General features: G+C 33.5%; 2 protein-coding genes and 1 long non-coding RNA gene across 3 annotated transcripts; 1 reads left to right on the plus strand and 2 right to left on the minus strand.

Moving 5' to 3' along the window:
• Window positions 1–1,524: 1,524 nt before the first annotated feature.
• LOC126769049 (U1 small nuclear ribonucleoprotein C) lies at window positions 1,525–2,288 on the minus strand. Its single transcript, XM_050487599.1, has one exon. It carries the CDS (start codon window positions 2,127–2,129, stop codon window positions 1,635–1,637), a length of 495 nt encoding a protein of 164 aa, XP_050343556.1. The 5' UTR covers window positions 2,130–2,288; the 3' UTR covers window positions 1,525–1,634.
• A 756-nt stretch (window positions 2,289–3,044) lies between these two features.
• On the plus strand, window positions 3,045–9,821 carry LOC126768913 (CTP synthase). Its single transcript, XM_050487335.1, has 10 exons — window positions 3,045–3,414; window positions 3,502–3,672; window positions 3,816–4,033; window positions 4,545–4,709; window positions 5,069–5,190; window positions 6,388–6,642; window positions 6,876–7,168; window positions 7,496–7,724; window positions 7,888–7,976; window positions 8,108–9,821. The coding sequence occupies exons 1-10, from the start codon at window positions 3,240–3,242 to the stop codon at window positions 8,203–8,205; spliced, it is 1,815 nt and encodes a 604-aa protein (XP_050343292.1). The 5' UTR covers window positions 3,045–3,239; the 3' UTR covers window positions 8,206–9,821.
• Window positions 9,822–12,436: 2,615 nt separating this feature from the next.
• On the minus strand, window positions 12,437–15,356 carry LOC126769084 (uncharacterized). Its single transcript, XR_007669328.1, has 3 exons — window positions 15,198–15,356; window positions 13,785–14,315; window positions 12,437–13,363 (listed from the first exon to the last, which is right to left on the minus strand). It is a non-coding gene; the product is annotated as an uncharacterized LOC126769084 (long non-coding RNA).
• Between the last annotated feature and the right edge of the window lie 1,205 nt (window positions 15,357–16,561).

Raw genomic sequence — 16,561 nt, forward strand, 5'->3', positions numbered from 1 at the left:
TTAATACTGCTAACCTGATAAACGAAAGAGCAACGCCAACATTAGGAATATCACATGCATTAACTGCTCCTACGGCTTTGTTTACTACTTACTTGTTCATAGGTATTTTTGTGTTTGGAGCTGTACATAAACGTTATGCTTCTCCGTTTTTACAAATATATGCTCTCGTGGCGTGCTGTAGTATTCAAATAACTGTATCTTTCATCGTGTTCAAGGAGTTAAAAGAAAGCTCGATCAGTAAACAACACGCCGCACTCGTGCTAGATGGAGTGTTACCAATGATAAGTGCTGTGTTATTGTTGGTTGATCTGACAGGAATTATATTTTCTATCCGACAAGAAATATCGCCTCCTTCATCATTACCAGCGAACACAACGTCTTCTCATTCAGAAATAGTACAATGAATTTAACAAGATATCTATGTAAATTGTATATTAAATTTAAAGTGTGATATTGTAACCCCATATGTTCAAAATCCTTTAAACTCGTAATATAGTATATGTACAGTACTAACTAACGATAAGTTTAAAGGATTTTGTCAAAAGTAGTTATAAAATGTTATGAATATATACATTTTTTATTGTTTATAGTAGTTGTACATTAAAAAATGTACCTCTCTTTTACATCTATCTTTAAGAACATATTTATATATATATTTTAATAATTAAAAGACAATGGAAATAAAGTTTAATTACAACAAATATTATGTAAAAGTGCACACCAACTTACACTTTTGTATCAAATTAAATATATATTAAAAGTTAGTCTGACTACATTGTACCTTATCATGTATCTATCAATAACATTACTTATTTAAATGGAAAATAAATTAAAAACACACAGCTGCACTATTGTTTTTTTAAACAAATTATAGCCAGTGTCACTGGGGTTGATGTAGGAATTCCAACGATACGATACACCCAATTCTGTTCAAGCATTTAAAAGGTATCGTGCGTTCGTAACAGCCTGTGAATATCTCACTGCTGGGCTAAAGGCCTCCTCTCCTCTTTTTGAGAAGGCTTGGAGCTTATTCCACTATGCTGCTCCTATGTGGATTGGTGGAATACACATGTGGAAGAATTTCGGTGAAATTAGACACATACAGGTTTCCTCACGAGGTTTTCCTTCACCGAAAGCACGAGATGAATTATATTCACAAATTAAGCACATGAAAAATTCAGTGGTGCTTGCTTGGGTTTGAACCCACAATCATTGATTAAAATTCACGAGTTCTTACAATTATCATCAAATCATTGGGACATCTCGGTTAGTTTAATTAAATATTAATCAATAATATGTATTAGTTATTTTGAACAATGCAGTTAGAGAAATTTTAAAATTATAAAACAACAAAAATATGGATTATTCAGTGTATTCTCAGATGAAAACTGTATATTGTATGTATGTACAAATTTGCGACTGCTAATGTAACTTAACTGTTCTAAATCTTAATGAATATAAATGTATAAAACTAATTATAGATTACTTTCATATTTTACTCACTTAATCAATAAAAACTCATACTTTATAATTATTTATTTATTTGACACAAGTATATGAAACTTACAATCATACTATATTTCAACTTTAAACAGTCCCTCCTCGCACTCATTGTCTGAAACTTTCACCTTATGTTATTTAATCATAGAAGGTCCATTCATTAAAGGTGGTCGCATCTGTCCCATGGGGCCCATCGGGCCCATTGGGCCCATGAGTGGACCCATCATTGGTGGCCTCATACCCATCATTGGAGGCATAGGACCATGTGGACCCATCATCATAGGTGGAGCCATAGGCCCACCAGGACCCATAGATGGTGGTGGTATCATGCCAGGTGGGCCACCAGGTGTTGGTACTGGTGGCCTTGGTCCTCCTGGACCCATAACGGAAGGGTCCCAGGGAGGTGGAATAGCAGCACCTTTATTTCCAAATGGATTTTGTGCAATTTTACCAGCTTTAAATGCGGCTGTCGTAGCGTCAATAAGGTTTTGCGCTTGTTCTTCCATCCATTTCTGATAGTAAAATTTAACGTTATCCTTGTGTTTTCTTCCAGTACAATGAGTTTTTCTTACACTCGGGGAATCATGCGTCAAATATGTATCACAATAGTCGCAGTAATACTTAGGCATGATTTTTTTTTAAAGTGATTTTAAAGTTGTGTGTATCTACGTCAGTTATATATATACTTATATTTTTAGAATTGAAGGTTTAAGGCTCTAAAAGATATTTAGGTGCCTACTTAATATTATCCTTTGTTGATCACAAGTATATCAAAACTAAATGTCAAATGTCAGTCTTCTGTCATTTTTATTTCTACAAAGCGTGATAAACAGATAAACTATAAAGCCGCTCACATAGTATTATATTATGCGGCATAATCAATATGATATTTTTTTATTGTTGCCAGTTCAAATTGATTATAAAATATTTTCACCCGTAATTTTGCATCACAAGCTAGCATTAAAATTTATTATGTAACGTAAAATATTTATGTTGAAATGACAATTATATATAACTATAAACTTATATCATGTAAAGCAAATACATATGCGACCGTGGGACGAGACTAGGCGAGGCACATACAACCGTGTAACCAGTGCATTACGAAGACTTATTAACAAAAAAATATAAAAAAAACCATTATTGATTATGTTACAAAATGAGAAATATAAAAGTGATAAAGAGCGTTACAATAAAATATGTTTATTGTTGGTTTAATATAAAACCTTAGTACAGTTTTCATTAGGTAACATAAGCTCATGGGTATTAAAGGTACTAGAATTTCTAATGTAGTTGTTGTCCCTATTTTATCATTTAATTTTATGACTGATAGTCGTAGACAGAGAAACTAATAGACCAAGGGGCCGTGAAACCGCGATTGAGATGTCTGCGCTGATAGCACTGTTTCACATTAAAAAATTAATAAAGAAGTAATGAAATTGTATTGAAACTGGTAATAATTTTATTACTTTCAATTTCAATCAATGTGTCAACTGTCAATTGTTAAGTATTCGATGAATTGAAATAGTATACCTGCTACCTACCTAACTAATCAATTCCCAATTGTCAATTTACAGCAACCGCGCGGTTCGCAATAAGTGTTGTGTTTTGCGCGTGTAATTTTGTGGTTATAACGTAAATGTGCGCATACAAATATAATATATACGCGATTCTGGTTTACCCTATTTTTTTACCATTTTTATTTGCTTTTGTAAAAAAATAAATATTTTTGTACCAAGATGCCGGATTTGAAGTACATTTTGGTCACTGGTGGAGTTATTAGTGGTGTTGGTAAAGGTGTCATTGCAAGTTCATTTGGCACGATTCTAAAGAGCTGTGGAATTGATGTGACTTCAATTAAAATTGATCCATACATTAACATCGACGCAGGAACATTTTCTCCCTATGAACATGGTTAGTTTCAATTTAATATCATTATGGTTTTAAATTTTTACGCACGTCAAATCCATTTTGAATATATTGTCTATTTATATTTCCTAGGTGAAGTTTACGTACTCGATGACGGTGGGGAAGTTGATCTTGATCTTGGCAACTATGAGCGCTTTTTAGATATAACATTACATAGGGATAATAATATTACAACTGGTAAAATATACCAGCAAGTTATAGAACGTGAGCGACGAGGAGACTATCTGGGAAAGACTGTGCAAGGTATAAATAATTTAATAACTTATTATTTCACATAAAACAAACTGTATATCATTTTTAAGATACACATGTTAAATTTATAAGTCTAGACTATATGTATAACTCTTTATGCCTTTGAATGTAACCAAAATATTTTTTTCTTCCAGTAATACCACACATAACCGATGCTATACAAGAATGGGTGCAAAGAGTAGCTCATATCCCTGTAACACCAGAAAACACACCACCAAAAGTGTGTATTGTAGAATTGGGTGGCACCATCGGAGATATAGAAGGGATGTCATTTGTAGAAGCATTTAGACAGTTTCAATTTCGAGTAAAAAGGGAGAATTTTTGCTGTGCTCATGTCTCTTTAATACCAATGGTAGATAAAGAATGATGATATTACTTTTGTTTAATCAGTTTAACATTAAGCTCATATAAGTGCATACTAGCTTTTAATTTAAATTTTAGTAAAACCTTTAAGATTTGATTAATAAGTAACAATAAACTTACTCTTTATTGTTACTTATTAATCAAGCACTAATACTTTTATGAAATTGTAATCGACTCAAGAACACTATGCATGCAGTGTTTGCTTTCAAATGAGTGTACATAAAATGTTTTTAGTTTTAGTACATAATTTATTAAAATATTATTTATGTAACATCCACTAGCAAACCTTCAATAAAAAAATTAATAAAAAACTTAAATCAGTATATTGATATAATATTTATATCTTATTTATATTAAAATATTCTGTAATGTATAGCTCAAACTTTCTTAGGCCCAATAAAGTAAATTGTCGTGATTTATCAAACAAAATTTTATGTTTGTATATTGACATTGAATATTTTATTCTCAAATTGATAATAGTGTATTTTTATAATTTTTAGCCGAGGTCAACTGGTGAACCTAAAACTAAGCCAACACAATCATCAGTTCGTGAATTACGTGGTCTCGGATTGTCACCTGATTTGATTTTATGTCGCTCTGAAAAACCTATTAACCATAATGTCAAAGAAAAAATATCAAACTTCTGCCATGTTGCACCAGAACAGGTAAATATTTTTGTTAGAACAAATAGACACATAACTTAAAAAAATACCCCTCAATAGTAAAACACCATCCATATATAAAATATTTGTGGAATTCAAATTCGGCTGTATGTTGTGGTCTTTTAATGTTTTTAAAAATTTAAAGCTTAAGGATTTTAAAATTGTCTTTAGTAATGCGTTAAAATATCTATCAGTACTATTGGGAATATTTTTTGCTTTAGATAGGTTATTTATTGAGGTTATAGCCTGACATAAATAGTATCAACAGGAGTGGAGCAGTCACGTTTGATGCGGGTTCTACTTAAAATAAGTGTAATATATATATTTTATTAATGTCATTGCCAACATTTTTATATTTCAAGGTTATATGCATCCATGACCTTACTTCAGTTTACCACGTCCCACTCCTGATGGAAGCTCAGGGTGTTGTCCAATACTTAAACGAAAGACTACAGTTGAATATTGCCTTACCAAGACCATCGAGGTATGTTATAAAATATATTATATTTGAAACATTTTTCATTCTTTTTTGAGTATTAAGTATAAATAACATTTTTATTAAATATACATATTTATTTTTATTAAATAAATAATTGTATTATTTACTTAAACAAATAGAATGTTTGGGATCTTGTGAACTAAACTCCAGGTGAGTTTGGATATGTCTACATACAAACTCACCTGGACTCTGTTTTCGGTCATGTTAGATTAACATCCCATCGAATTATGACAGTGAGGGTGTAGAGATTGCATTTTTTTTTATAGAATAGGCAGGTGGACGAGCATATAGACCACCTGATGGTAAGTGGTCACAAACGCCCATAGACATTAGCATTGTAAGAAATGTCAACCATCACTTACATCACCAGTGCGCCACCAACCTTGGGAACTAAGATGTTATGTCCCTTGTGCCTGTAATTACACTGGCTCACTCACCCTTCAAACCGGAACACAACAATACCAAGTACTGCTGTTTTGTGGTAGAATATCTGATGAGTGGGTGGTACGTACCCAGACGAGCTTGCACAAAGCTCTACCATTTATGTTTTCGCAAACACTGTCTTGTGTACTGTACTTGTGTAATACCTCCTGTGTCATTTTCTGGTCTGTGTTGACAATAGTTGTTAAAAAATAAAAAGTTTTAACATTAGTTGTGACCAGCACCTATTTGCAATGTCAAATTGTTGTCGATTCAGCTGTAAATGTCTGTTCCGCCAAGTAACATTCGTAGTGCTTTTTTATTCATTTTAGCCTTTAGGGGCTTTGCTTACTGTTAATTTCTACCTAATCCGGCCCCAAATAGTCGGCGTCTAAACAGTCGCAGATTATAATTGTGTTGCGTACGTCGCTAATACCCGTGCCATCCATATCTGTATATTTCATAATTGTATAGCCAAATTTGAAATATTTGTTATTATAATATGACCTCACCACTTCAATATGGAGTCAAATTCGTAAAAATATAATTGACCTTTCATGTCAAATCATGTCTATTTCTATTATGATAAAATATTAGGCTCTACTATAAAGGTGAAGACAATTTTTTTTTGTAATTATTATGATTTCACTGTGTTGACAATTAAAATGACGAGATCGCTGTGTAAGCCGTTCTCAGTCCTTAGTTAAGTTACGTGTAATTTAAAAAAAAAATACATATAAGTAATATATAAGTTTTTACTAGATTTATGCAAAAATGGCGTAACCTTGCGAAGCGTGTTGATAATTTGCGCAAAGAAGTAAACATCGCTCTTGTTGGAAAGTATACAAAGTTAGAAGACAGCTATGCAAGTGTTACTAAAGCATTGCAACACGCTTCTATCGCGGCCTGCTGTAAGCTCAACTTAACTTATATTGAAGCTGTCAATTTGGAAAAGCAAACAAAAATTGATGATCCTGTCGTCTACCACAAAGCATGGCAAGATCTTTGTAAGAGCGAGTAAGTAGACAAACTGTTATTTAACGTCACTTGTAAGAACGACGAAGCAAAAATTTAAAACCAATTCCAAACAATTGATTTTGTATGTACTGTCATCGTTGTGTACAAAAAATTGTTAAAATTAATTTGTTTTGTACAGTCAGTTGTTGTGTTGTGTGTTGTGTAAAGCAATAGTATATTAAACACACCATAAATGATTTTCTTATCTATTACGGATCTTATTTATATTTTAGCGGAGTAATAGTTCCTGGTGGATTTGGACAGCGAGGTATTGAAGGCAAGATAGAAGCATGCCAATGGTGCAGAGAGACACAGAAGCCCATGCTAGGTATATGCCTCGGCTTGCAAGCGGCTGTTATTGAGTTCGCTAGAAACGTGCTGGGATTAAAAGGTGCTAACAGTACGGAAGTAAACCCGGACTGTGAGGATAAACTAGTTATTGACATGCCGGAACACCATCCGGGCAACCTCGGCGGCACCATGAGGTTGGGGAACAGGAAGACTTATCTGGAACCTAGTGTTGTGTGTAAGTATAAATATATTGTAAAATTAGCTGGTTACATTCATGTTAAATAAATACCACAAAGTCATCGAAATACTAACATCAATTAATTAGATGTCATTTGACTTTGACAACTGCATAATGATTTGTTCCTCGGCACGACAAGGTCCCTCCTTGACCTTGACTCAATAGCCGAGGCACTGTGTAGGTATTTTTTTTTCATTTTATAACTTTGTAAATAATATGTAGTAAAGTTGGGGATATACATTAATGTCAATTTGTTGTGCAAAAACCTGTATTTGATGAATACTTAACATACAAAGAAACAAATTTAAGATATGACTTTTACAGCAAAGTTATATAAGAAGGACGTGATAGAAGAGCGTCACAGACACCGCTACGAAGTTAACCCGGAATATATCGAGCGCCTGCAGGCGGCTGGACTACGGTTCGTGGGGCGCGACTCGACTCGCACGCGCATGGAGGTGGCGCTGGTAGACACGCACCCCTACTACGTGTCCGTACAGTTCCACCCGGAGTACCTATCGCGCCCGCTATCACCGAGCCCACCGTTTTTGGGGTAACTAACTTGACGGTTAACTAATCTATCATATGTTTGACGTATTCAACTATTCGTTTCTAATTTATTTCTTTTAAGTTTTAAGCTATATTTTTAACCTGTTTATTCATCTTTTTTTTGTTTTTAAAATGTTTATTAACATTTTATATATTTCTTCACGCAGACTAATTTTGGCTTCGATTGGAAAATTGAAAAACTATTTATCTAAAGGATGTCGTTTGAGCCCCAGAAATCAATCAGATGTCAGTTCAGGTTTGTATAATTCAACACATTTTCTTAATATAAAGCTGATTGATATAAATAATTAACATTATAAAATCAATATTTGATTCAAAAAGTATTTAACATGATACTTTTACAACAACCTCTTATTGAATTTTCAGATGAAGATGAAATATCAGAAGAAATATCATCACTTACATTAATAGATGAAAAGAAGGTTGTTGAAAATGGAACAGACATACTAAATGGCGTAAATTAAATTTGTTATTTTAGGTATGAGTTAAGCTGTTTTGTTGTAAAAAAAACTATTTAAAAAGTAGAAGAAATAATTTAGAATCAGTTACTTATCAATTATAATATTATAAGTAATGTGACACTTATTAAAATTTAATCCTACATGCATAGGATACGTTATGCGACACAAGGATAACTTTGTTTTTTACAGCAAGGATGTACGTAATTCCTATTTTAAAATATTGTAGGTAAAAAAACACCAACTGTGTTGTTGTCTAGATTAAAAAAAAAACTGTTTAAACTATTGAGGTCACACAAAAAAAAAACAGGTTATTTTTGATAACTTTTTGTTATATTTCGATAATCAATTATAAATATAATCAATTCTCTTTCCCACTTATTAACGGTTACGAAATAACCATGAATATCATATATAACAAGATTTCATTTTAATTAATAATATTCTGTTTTCTTTATAAAATAAGGTTTGGTTATCAGTGATAACATAAATTATAGACATAAAAAGAATAAGAGATACAAAACTTGTATCCTTTTTAAATGTTACTTGTATTTACATTAATAAAAGAAAATATATATTTAATATTCCTTTATATTATTCTTATTTGCAAGTTTATGTATGTATGTTTTAAATTTCATATGGATTTACCATTACAATGGATTATTGGGATTATATTGCCTCAACAAGTTTTCTTGAAAGTTATTTCAAAGTAACTTCTATATTTACTTGAATTTTTAAGTCATCTTTAAATGTTAAATTCGAGTAATTTTTATCAACACTTTTAAAACTCGTTGCACATAGATAAGATTTATATATGTATACTAGATATGTGTGTATAGAACTTTTAAATCTGTGTGTATTTTATCTGTAAGAAAAGCTTTGTTGTGTAACAACAATGACTGGGATGAAAGTGTCCTTATAGTTTGTAGTTTTATTTTTTGTAAAAAATAGACACTGCTTTGTTTGTCTGATCTTTTTAACTAATATATTTTTCATATTAATCCTTCAGTTGAATAATCATTTTTAATATTTGTAGTTCTTATTTTGTAATGTTAAAGCTATTCGTTAGGAATCTCTTATAAGTTATTTTTTAATTCATTTTTGAATGAAACTGTGCCAATTAGTTAAGTATTTTCATTTTAATTAAAATGACAACCATTAGCTCAAAATACTGTTTGAATGAACTAGACGAACTAGAAATTGGACGGACCTCATTAGTGTCTGGATGTTTCAAAATTTTCATAGTGTGAGGCATTTTTTAAATCATAAATAGAAAAAAATATTACGAAGTTAAAATTGCTCTGTTGTGTTATCTCTGTTTGCTTTCATATATTTAAATATAGAAGTATGTATGTAAGTATAAGTATGGGTGAGCTTTTCCCAAATTTCCTATTACTACATACTGTATGTATGTACTTATTAATGTGAAATAAGATATGGGTTATTACTGTACTCTAGTACTGTACTCTATAATGTACTATATTGTGTATAATTAATAATGCTTAAACAATTAATGTCATTCCAATATCAAACTAATACAAATGCCGGAAATGGGTGTTTGGTAGAATTGTAAGGAAAAATGATTGTTGTGTAACACATGTCATAATAAACTATAATCTATATTAATTCGTTTTTATTTTCATATTCGACACGACTGAAAGGGTTTAGGTGCAAGACCAAGTTTTCTTGCTTTCCGAGGTCTCTTGGGGGTGTGTACACACAGCGTGTGCCTTACAACTATTTGACTCCAGGCTGCTATTAAATATATTATTTCGCCTGAACACCTAATACTTTTTTATTGGCCTGACCCGGAGTTTGAATCCAGGATCTCGGGATCTAATTGTTACGACCTTTACTTGCCGGCCGGCCCGCATATACGTGCCTCCATTTTCTAGGGAGGGTTCCCAGGGTACTGTTACCCCCCTAGTCCCGGCGGTGCCTAATGTGGCGGGGGAGAAAGTGCGCATAGCGCCTCTTTCTTTTCCTCGGACTTTTCCGGCGGAGCGGGTCTAAAGCGGCATCTTCTTCCCGCTCCCACTCGGCGGCCTCCTTTTGCGATATAACACTATCACAGAAGGAGACCATCTCCGACCAACACACCTCGCTTCCGAGGGTAATACCCCCTGATCGCCCTTACTGCTATGACCTTCTTAGGCTTCCGCAAGAGGGACCGGTTTTGTGCGGTGAGTGCGTCCACCTATATCAGGGCACCGTACAGTGCCATCGACCTCACTACACCGACATAGCGATCCCGGTCCTCCCACGTTGGGTAGAAGGCGGCCCAAGGCGGCGGCGGCATTGACGAGCTTCGGGCCGAGTTGCACGAAATGCCCAAAGCTCCATCGCCCGTCCAGGATCAGGCCCAGGTATCATATACATCTGGGCCTGCACCGCGATCACCGTCCTGTGGACTGTGATAATCGGGGGGGGGGGGCCTCTCCGTGGAAGAGGAGCCGCCCTTTTCGATATGGAGACCCTCAGGCCCAGCTTTTCCATTCGATCCACGGTGAGAGTCGTCCCGACCTCGGCCAGGCGGTCAGCCTCCCGAAAGTCCCGTCGCGGTGATGAGGGTGTAGTCTGCGTAATAGAACACCCCCATACCGGGAAGGACGGGGGCTCTCAGGAGCCAATCGAAGCCGACGTTCCTCAGAATTGGGCCAAGAACCGACTCCTATGAAACGCTGCAGCCTATCCGACGCCGAACCAACTTGCCGTCGCCCCCCAACCAGACGACCTCTCGGTCCTGGGTGACCTTTACTTCCTGGTCAACATACATCAAAACAATTTCAACCTTACACGCATATTTTAAAGTCGGAATTACAAAGTGTAGTCGAATTGCACAATATTTTCTTGTCTACACCTACGATCACTTGATTAAAGATCAATTACAAAAAAAAAAGTTGTTTAATGCACATTATTCTTACGCATTTCCTTCATTCTTCTAACCGGTTGGCGTGGTTGGTAGATACTTGTCTTTCATGCCGAAGGTTATGAGTTCGACTCCCACCCAGGACAGACATTTGTGTGCATGAACATGTCTGTTTGTCCTGAGTCTGGGTGTAATTATCTATATAAGTATGTATTTACAAAAGAAAAGTAGTATATCAGTTGCCTGGTTTTCATAGTACAAGCTCTGCTTAATTTGAGATCAGATGGCCGTGTGTGAATAAAAAAAAACAAACAAACAAAACATATTGTTTACTACGAATAGAAAAAAGGTTAATAGCACTAACAAATTTTGTTCATTATTATCCTTAACATTTAAACATAAAGTTTGGTTATGATGGCAAAATATTTATTTTAAATTATATTTAAGTCCTTAGTTTTGTCATCGGAGATAGGTGAAAAAAAAAATTTACTACTTACTTGAATAAGTTTCAAGTAAGTTTTAAATAACTTTAGTCATTTTTATATAAGTTAAAAAAATACTTATTCTAAAATTAAACTTAAAATCTAAGAATCAGGTTAAAAACATTATGGTGACAATTTCGTGCTTACTATATGTGTATATATGTGTATATATATACTATATGTGTATGTATGTGTATATATAGTTTTGATGGCGGTAAATATTTAACTAAGACTAAAATATTAGTATTTTAGTCTTAGTTAAATAATAGTTAAATTTAATAATATATTATATAATAGTTATTTCATTTAACTTATAAATTCAAAATAACATTCCATTAAACACTTCTGGAACTTATACATTTTTTGTCAAATCTAAAAATATTGAATCATCGATCGATTGATACTTTTGAAGCAAATTAATTATATTTTATAAAGAAAGATTTTTCTTAGTCAGTCGCATATTTACTGTTTGTAATTTTTATTTTTTTAAATTTACTATCTATAATTCTGTGACATGTTGTCAATTTGTTTTTTAAATAACCTTTTCTAGAAGTGTCAGATAAAGATATCAAACCTGATAATGGAGGTATTTTGGTACTTAAAAGAAACTGCATCCACCTGAGGCATGTCACGAATGCCTGTGGTATCTTCTAAACAGTGGCGTAGCCAAGGGCCCCGGGGCAAATTAAAAAATGGGGTCCCACTGCTATGTAAACTGATTAGGTTTTATCAAATAAAAATATGAAATATACAAATACTTTAAAAATGCTAAGCTACTTAAGCTCTTTTTTGTGCACTGCAGGGCAGGTAATAAAAATATTAAACAGTAACAACATAAATTACAATTAATACTTGGTGCAGGTTTGGCTAATAAAACGAAATAGAGAAGATTCAAGGGTTTATTATATAAAGGTCGGGCCTACCAACTGACTAAATAACAATTATATTTACAATTTTTTCCTAGCTTTACTATCTTTGTAGGGCAAATGACAGAAAATTTCGGTGGTATCCTTCCTGACTTAAGTCTTTTTGATGTCCTCTCAAAGCCAAAGAACTCTTTGCTAGGGTAAGTATTATATCGAATAACCTTTGAAGAACCATTTTCTTAAATGATGCTTCTTTGCGAATTTAATTTTCAAGTTCCTTGTCGATAGTATTAGTATCGTTTTTTTCCAAAATTCATACACAGCAAATGCTTCCGAATGGCCACTCGAACAACTGTGTTGTTTAATTCTTTCTGATAAATGCTTCCAATCTCGAATTCCCGTACACCAAACATTATTCCTTTGTGAAGCAAATAACCAGCAGGGTTGACAATAGGCAGCGTCTAGTATTTTGGAATAACACAACCAAAAACAATTAACTGGCCCACATTTAGAACACGAAACGTAGTACAATTTTGAAAAACACCTATTGTTCTGGTTGATGTCTGTTGGAAAAGGTCCTGAAGGCTGTAAAGGCCCCATATCAAGAATTTGACGCTTTCCGTGATCACTTAATATTTTGTTCGTGAAGTTTTCCAAGTCATAAGAAGATTTGTCGTACACATTTTCGAAAAATGTAGAGGTCTGTGGTTCCTCCAAACCCTCCGCTCTTATGTATGTCATGCAAACATCATCCACGTTCACATGATCGGCGGCGGAGGTATCTCCAACTGCAATAATTGTCGAATCTTCTTCAGTGAGCTTCTCAGCCAACACTGCAGTTACACACACATTATTTGAGTCACTATCAATAGAAATATTTTGGCCAGATGTACTTGCAGAACATCACCTATACTTTAGGGATTAAATTAATTCATCAGTTTGTTTACCTGAAAAGTTACGATCATTAATTGCATTGGAAATTTAAGCATTTTGATATTATAGCATAAAAAGCAAAGGATGACTAGACATATCAAAACCTAGTATTTACACCAAGAAAGTAGGTCCACACGTGAGTAGACAAATCACAACAAGGTGTTTACAGGTCTAGACATGATACAACAAGGTCTAGTATGTATTCACATAAGACTAGACATAACACCATAAGGTCTAAGTCGGTTGGTATTCATATAAGGCTAGACATAAAATAACAAGGTCTAGTATGCATTCACACAAGACTAGGCATAACACAACAAAGTCTAGTAGATATTTACACAAGACTAGACATAACACAACAAGGTCTAGTATAAATACTCATAGGACTAGACATAACACAAGGTCTAGTAGTGTCAAACACAAATAACTACTTACTCGCAAAGAATGCAGCACACTCGTCAGGTATCCATTCTTTCTCCAAGGAGTTCGTTAGAACTTTCAATTGTTAAATTGAAGTAGCGAATACAACAATCATAAATTTTGAAAATTATTTTAAATTTTCGTTCTTTTATAATCTTTACCAACCAATACAGTTTTGATAAAATGATCCTTCGCTTTTACAATTGAAACTTTTGCAGGGGCAGGACTACAACACAAACGCTGGAAATATTTTGTACGCACGTACGTTTGTGGTTGAATACATTGCACGTACCTTTGTGGTTGAAGACATTTGTACCTATTATAATAGGTGCGTTCATACTTTCACTAGGTTCAACTAATAAATCAACAATCAAGAGCAATTTCTTCAAATTCAATTAAGAGGGTAACATAAGAAAATACTCACGTGATAATATGTCCGTGTCGGACTTTTAATACATGCTAAATGACTAACCACGGAGGATGAAATAAGCGACACATATAACGGACCGCTGTCTATAAGGATGTCAATAAGCTTCCATTGAACCACTGCAACAACATCCTTAGAATTATATAATTTAGGTAATAAACAAAAATTAATGTGGCTTTTTCTCTAATCTGAATGTTGCTTAGCAAAACAAACGCTTATATGATGACCGAGTTTTTTACGCACGCACAAGTTAATTTTGTATTAGATTTTACGTCATTATTGTTTATTGTTGTAGTAGTAGATAGCTTTTGATTCGTCGAACAAACGGCTTGTTTGTGTCCCGTTTGACCACATAAAAAACACTTATATGACGTAAAATGCGTCGTTTGTTTAGTTGTAACTAAAGCTGGTTTAGTTGTAACTAATTCACACGACATAAGTTTTTTATTAATAGCTGACGCTTTAATATGTGGTTCATTAATTCCTCTTATAACAATTGCGCTAATTAATTCCTCTTTTACCATACGTAAACGCAGTAAAGATCTACGAGCATATTCCGCAAATGTAGGGTAAGCGTCGGAATTTGTACTCATAACATCATACAAAATACTAGCCACATCAACATTTTTTACACATAAGAATTTAAAATCAATTTTAAAATTACTCCATGAATGATCCGTGGTTACCCAATCATCTAACCAAGACTTAGCGTCACCCTTTAGACAGTGCCCTACACGCGACAAACATTTTATATCACTCCATTTGTTAATACTTTGCGCGCGATCTACCTCATCAAACCAAAAATCAATATTGTGTACATTAGGGTCGAAATTTGACACATAATAGTCGCGAGAACAACTAGTCTTGGAAGAATGAAGCCTCAACAATCTTTGTAGCAGTATCACTAGTCGTATTATTATTTTCGACATTAGAATTCGATGATGCCAGTACCGATCTATCTTCTAACACATTAAGTCGATCAATAATTGTTTGTAACTCACGTAATTCCGAGTTATTCGAAATACTTCTAGATCGCGAACTGCTGGTAGAGGACTACAAGAACGATATTTCGAAACGTTTTTATCCTTAGATCGGCTATACTTGCGCTTCCCCATAATCACAAAACAAAAACGTAAACTACAAACTATAAAAATAATAATAATAAGAACATAAAGAAAAGATTAACCAGAATTCAACAAAAGAAGAAATGAGTTTGTATCCCACTTCTGATATAAACAAAACAAAATCAATTTTATTACATTTATTGGAAAAATATAAGAACTATTGACTTAATACTTTTATTAAAATCTGGTTTATAAATTATTATTATAAAAATGATATTAGTGATACGGTTGACCGTATTTCGCGCTGCCTCCCGCCTAAAGTGTATTACTTTTTAAAACCAATCTGACAGCTTGACGTATGACGTTTGGAAAGATTGACTTATTCTCTAAGACAGAGAAACAAATAGACCAAGGGGCCGTGAAACCGCGATTGAGACAGAGATAGTTTGTCAATGTTGCCTATAATGTTGCCATAATAACTGTTCATGCCATAATTCCCTGTTTTGGGAGATAAATAATTTTTGGGATTTAATTAAAACAAAATAAGGTTATTAAATTTTACTCTTAAATATTTATTACGCATTTTTTTGTTTTCCTACTACACCCAAAAACCGTTGCATTGTTTGTTTTTGTTTCCATTATCAATTGTACTTTAGCATCTTTATATGGTACTGGATTAGCATTCTCCTCTACCTTCTCACAGATGTTGAAATCTAAAACACTCAATTAAATTATTAATAAAGAATGGTTGCCACATATATTTCTATGTTAACCTTTTGACTCGGAATCTAATAATATTATGAATTCATGAAGAATGTTAAATAATGTTGTCCTTAGGAAATTATAAATAGGAGAACGAATTAATTAAAATAACATATTTACATATAACGAAGCACATTAGGTTATTATTGGACTCCGTATTTATTTGCTTACATTGTGGAAGAGTCGATATTTTTTATCGAAAATTAGGACATTTTTTTTAGCTGACGCTGGCGGCACTTAATGATAAATAATTATAGTATAAGCAGAATAAGCGTAGACAGAGAAACCAATAGACGCAATGAGGATTTCCTTCTCACTTACACAAGAAGGAAGAGAACGAAAATTACGTTACAAATGGTTTAGACAGAGATATAATGTAAACAAATAAATACGGAGTCCAATAATAGACTAAAGTGCTTCGTTATCTATAAATATGTTATTTTAATTTATTCTACTCCTATTTCTAATTTCCTAATGACAACATCATTTTACATTCTTCTTGAATTTATAATATTATGCATTCCGAGTCAAGAGGTAGA

Source organism: Nymphalis io, chromosome 6, assembly GCF_905147045.1.
Source record: "Nymphalis io chromosome 6, ilAglIoxx1.1, whole genome shotgun sequence".
Classification (NCBI taxonomy): domain Eukaryota; kingdom Metazoa; phylum Arthropoda; class Insecta; order Lepidoptera; family Nymphalidae; genus Nymphalis; species Nymphalis io.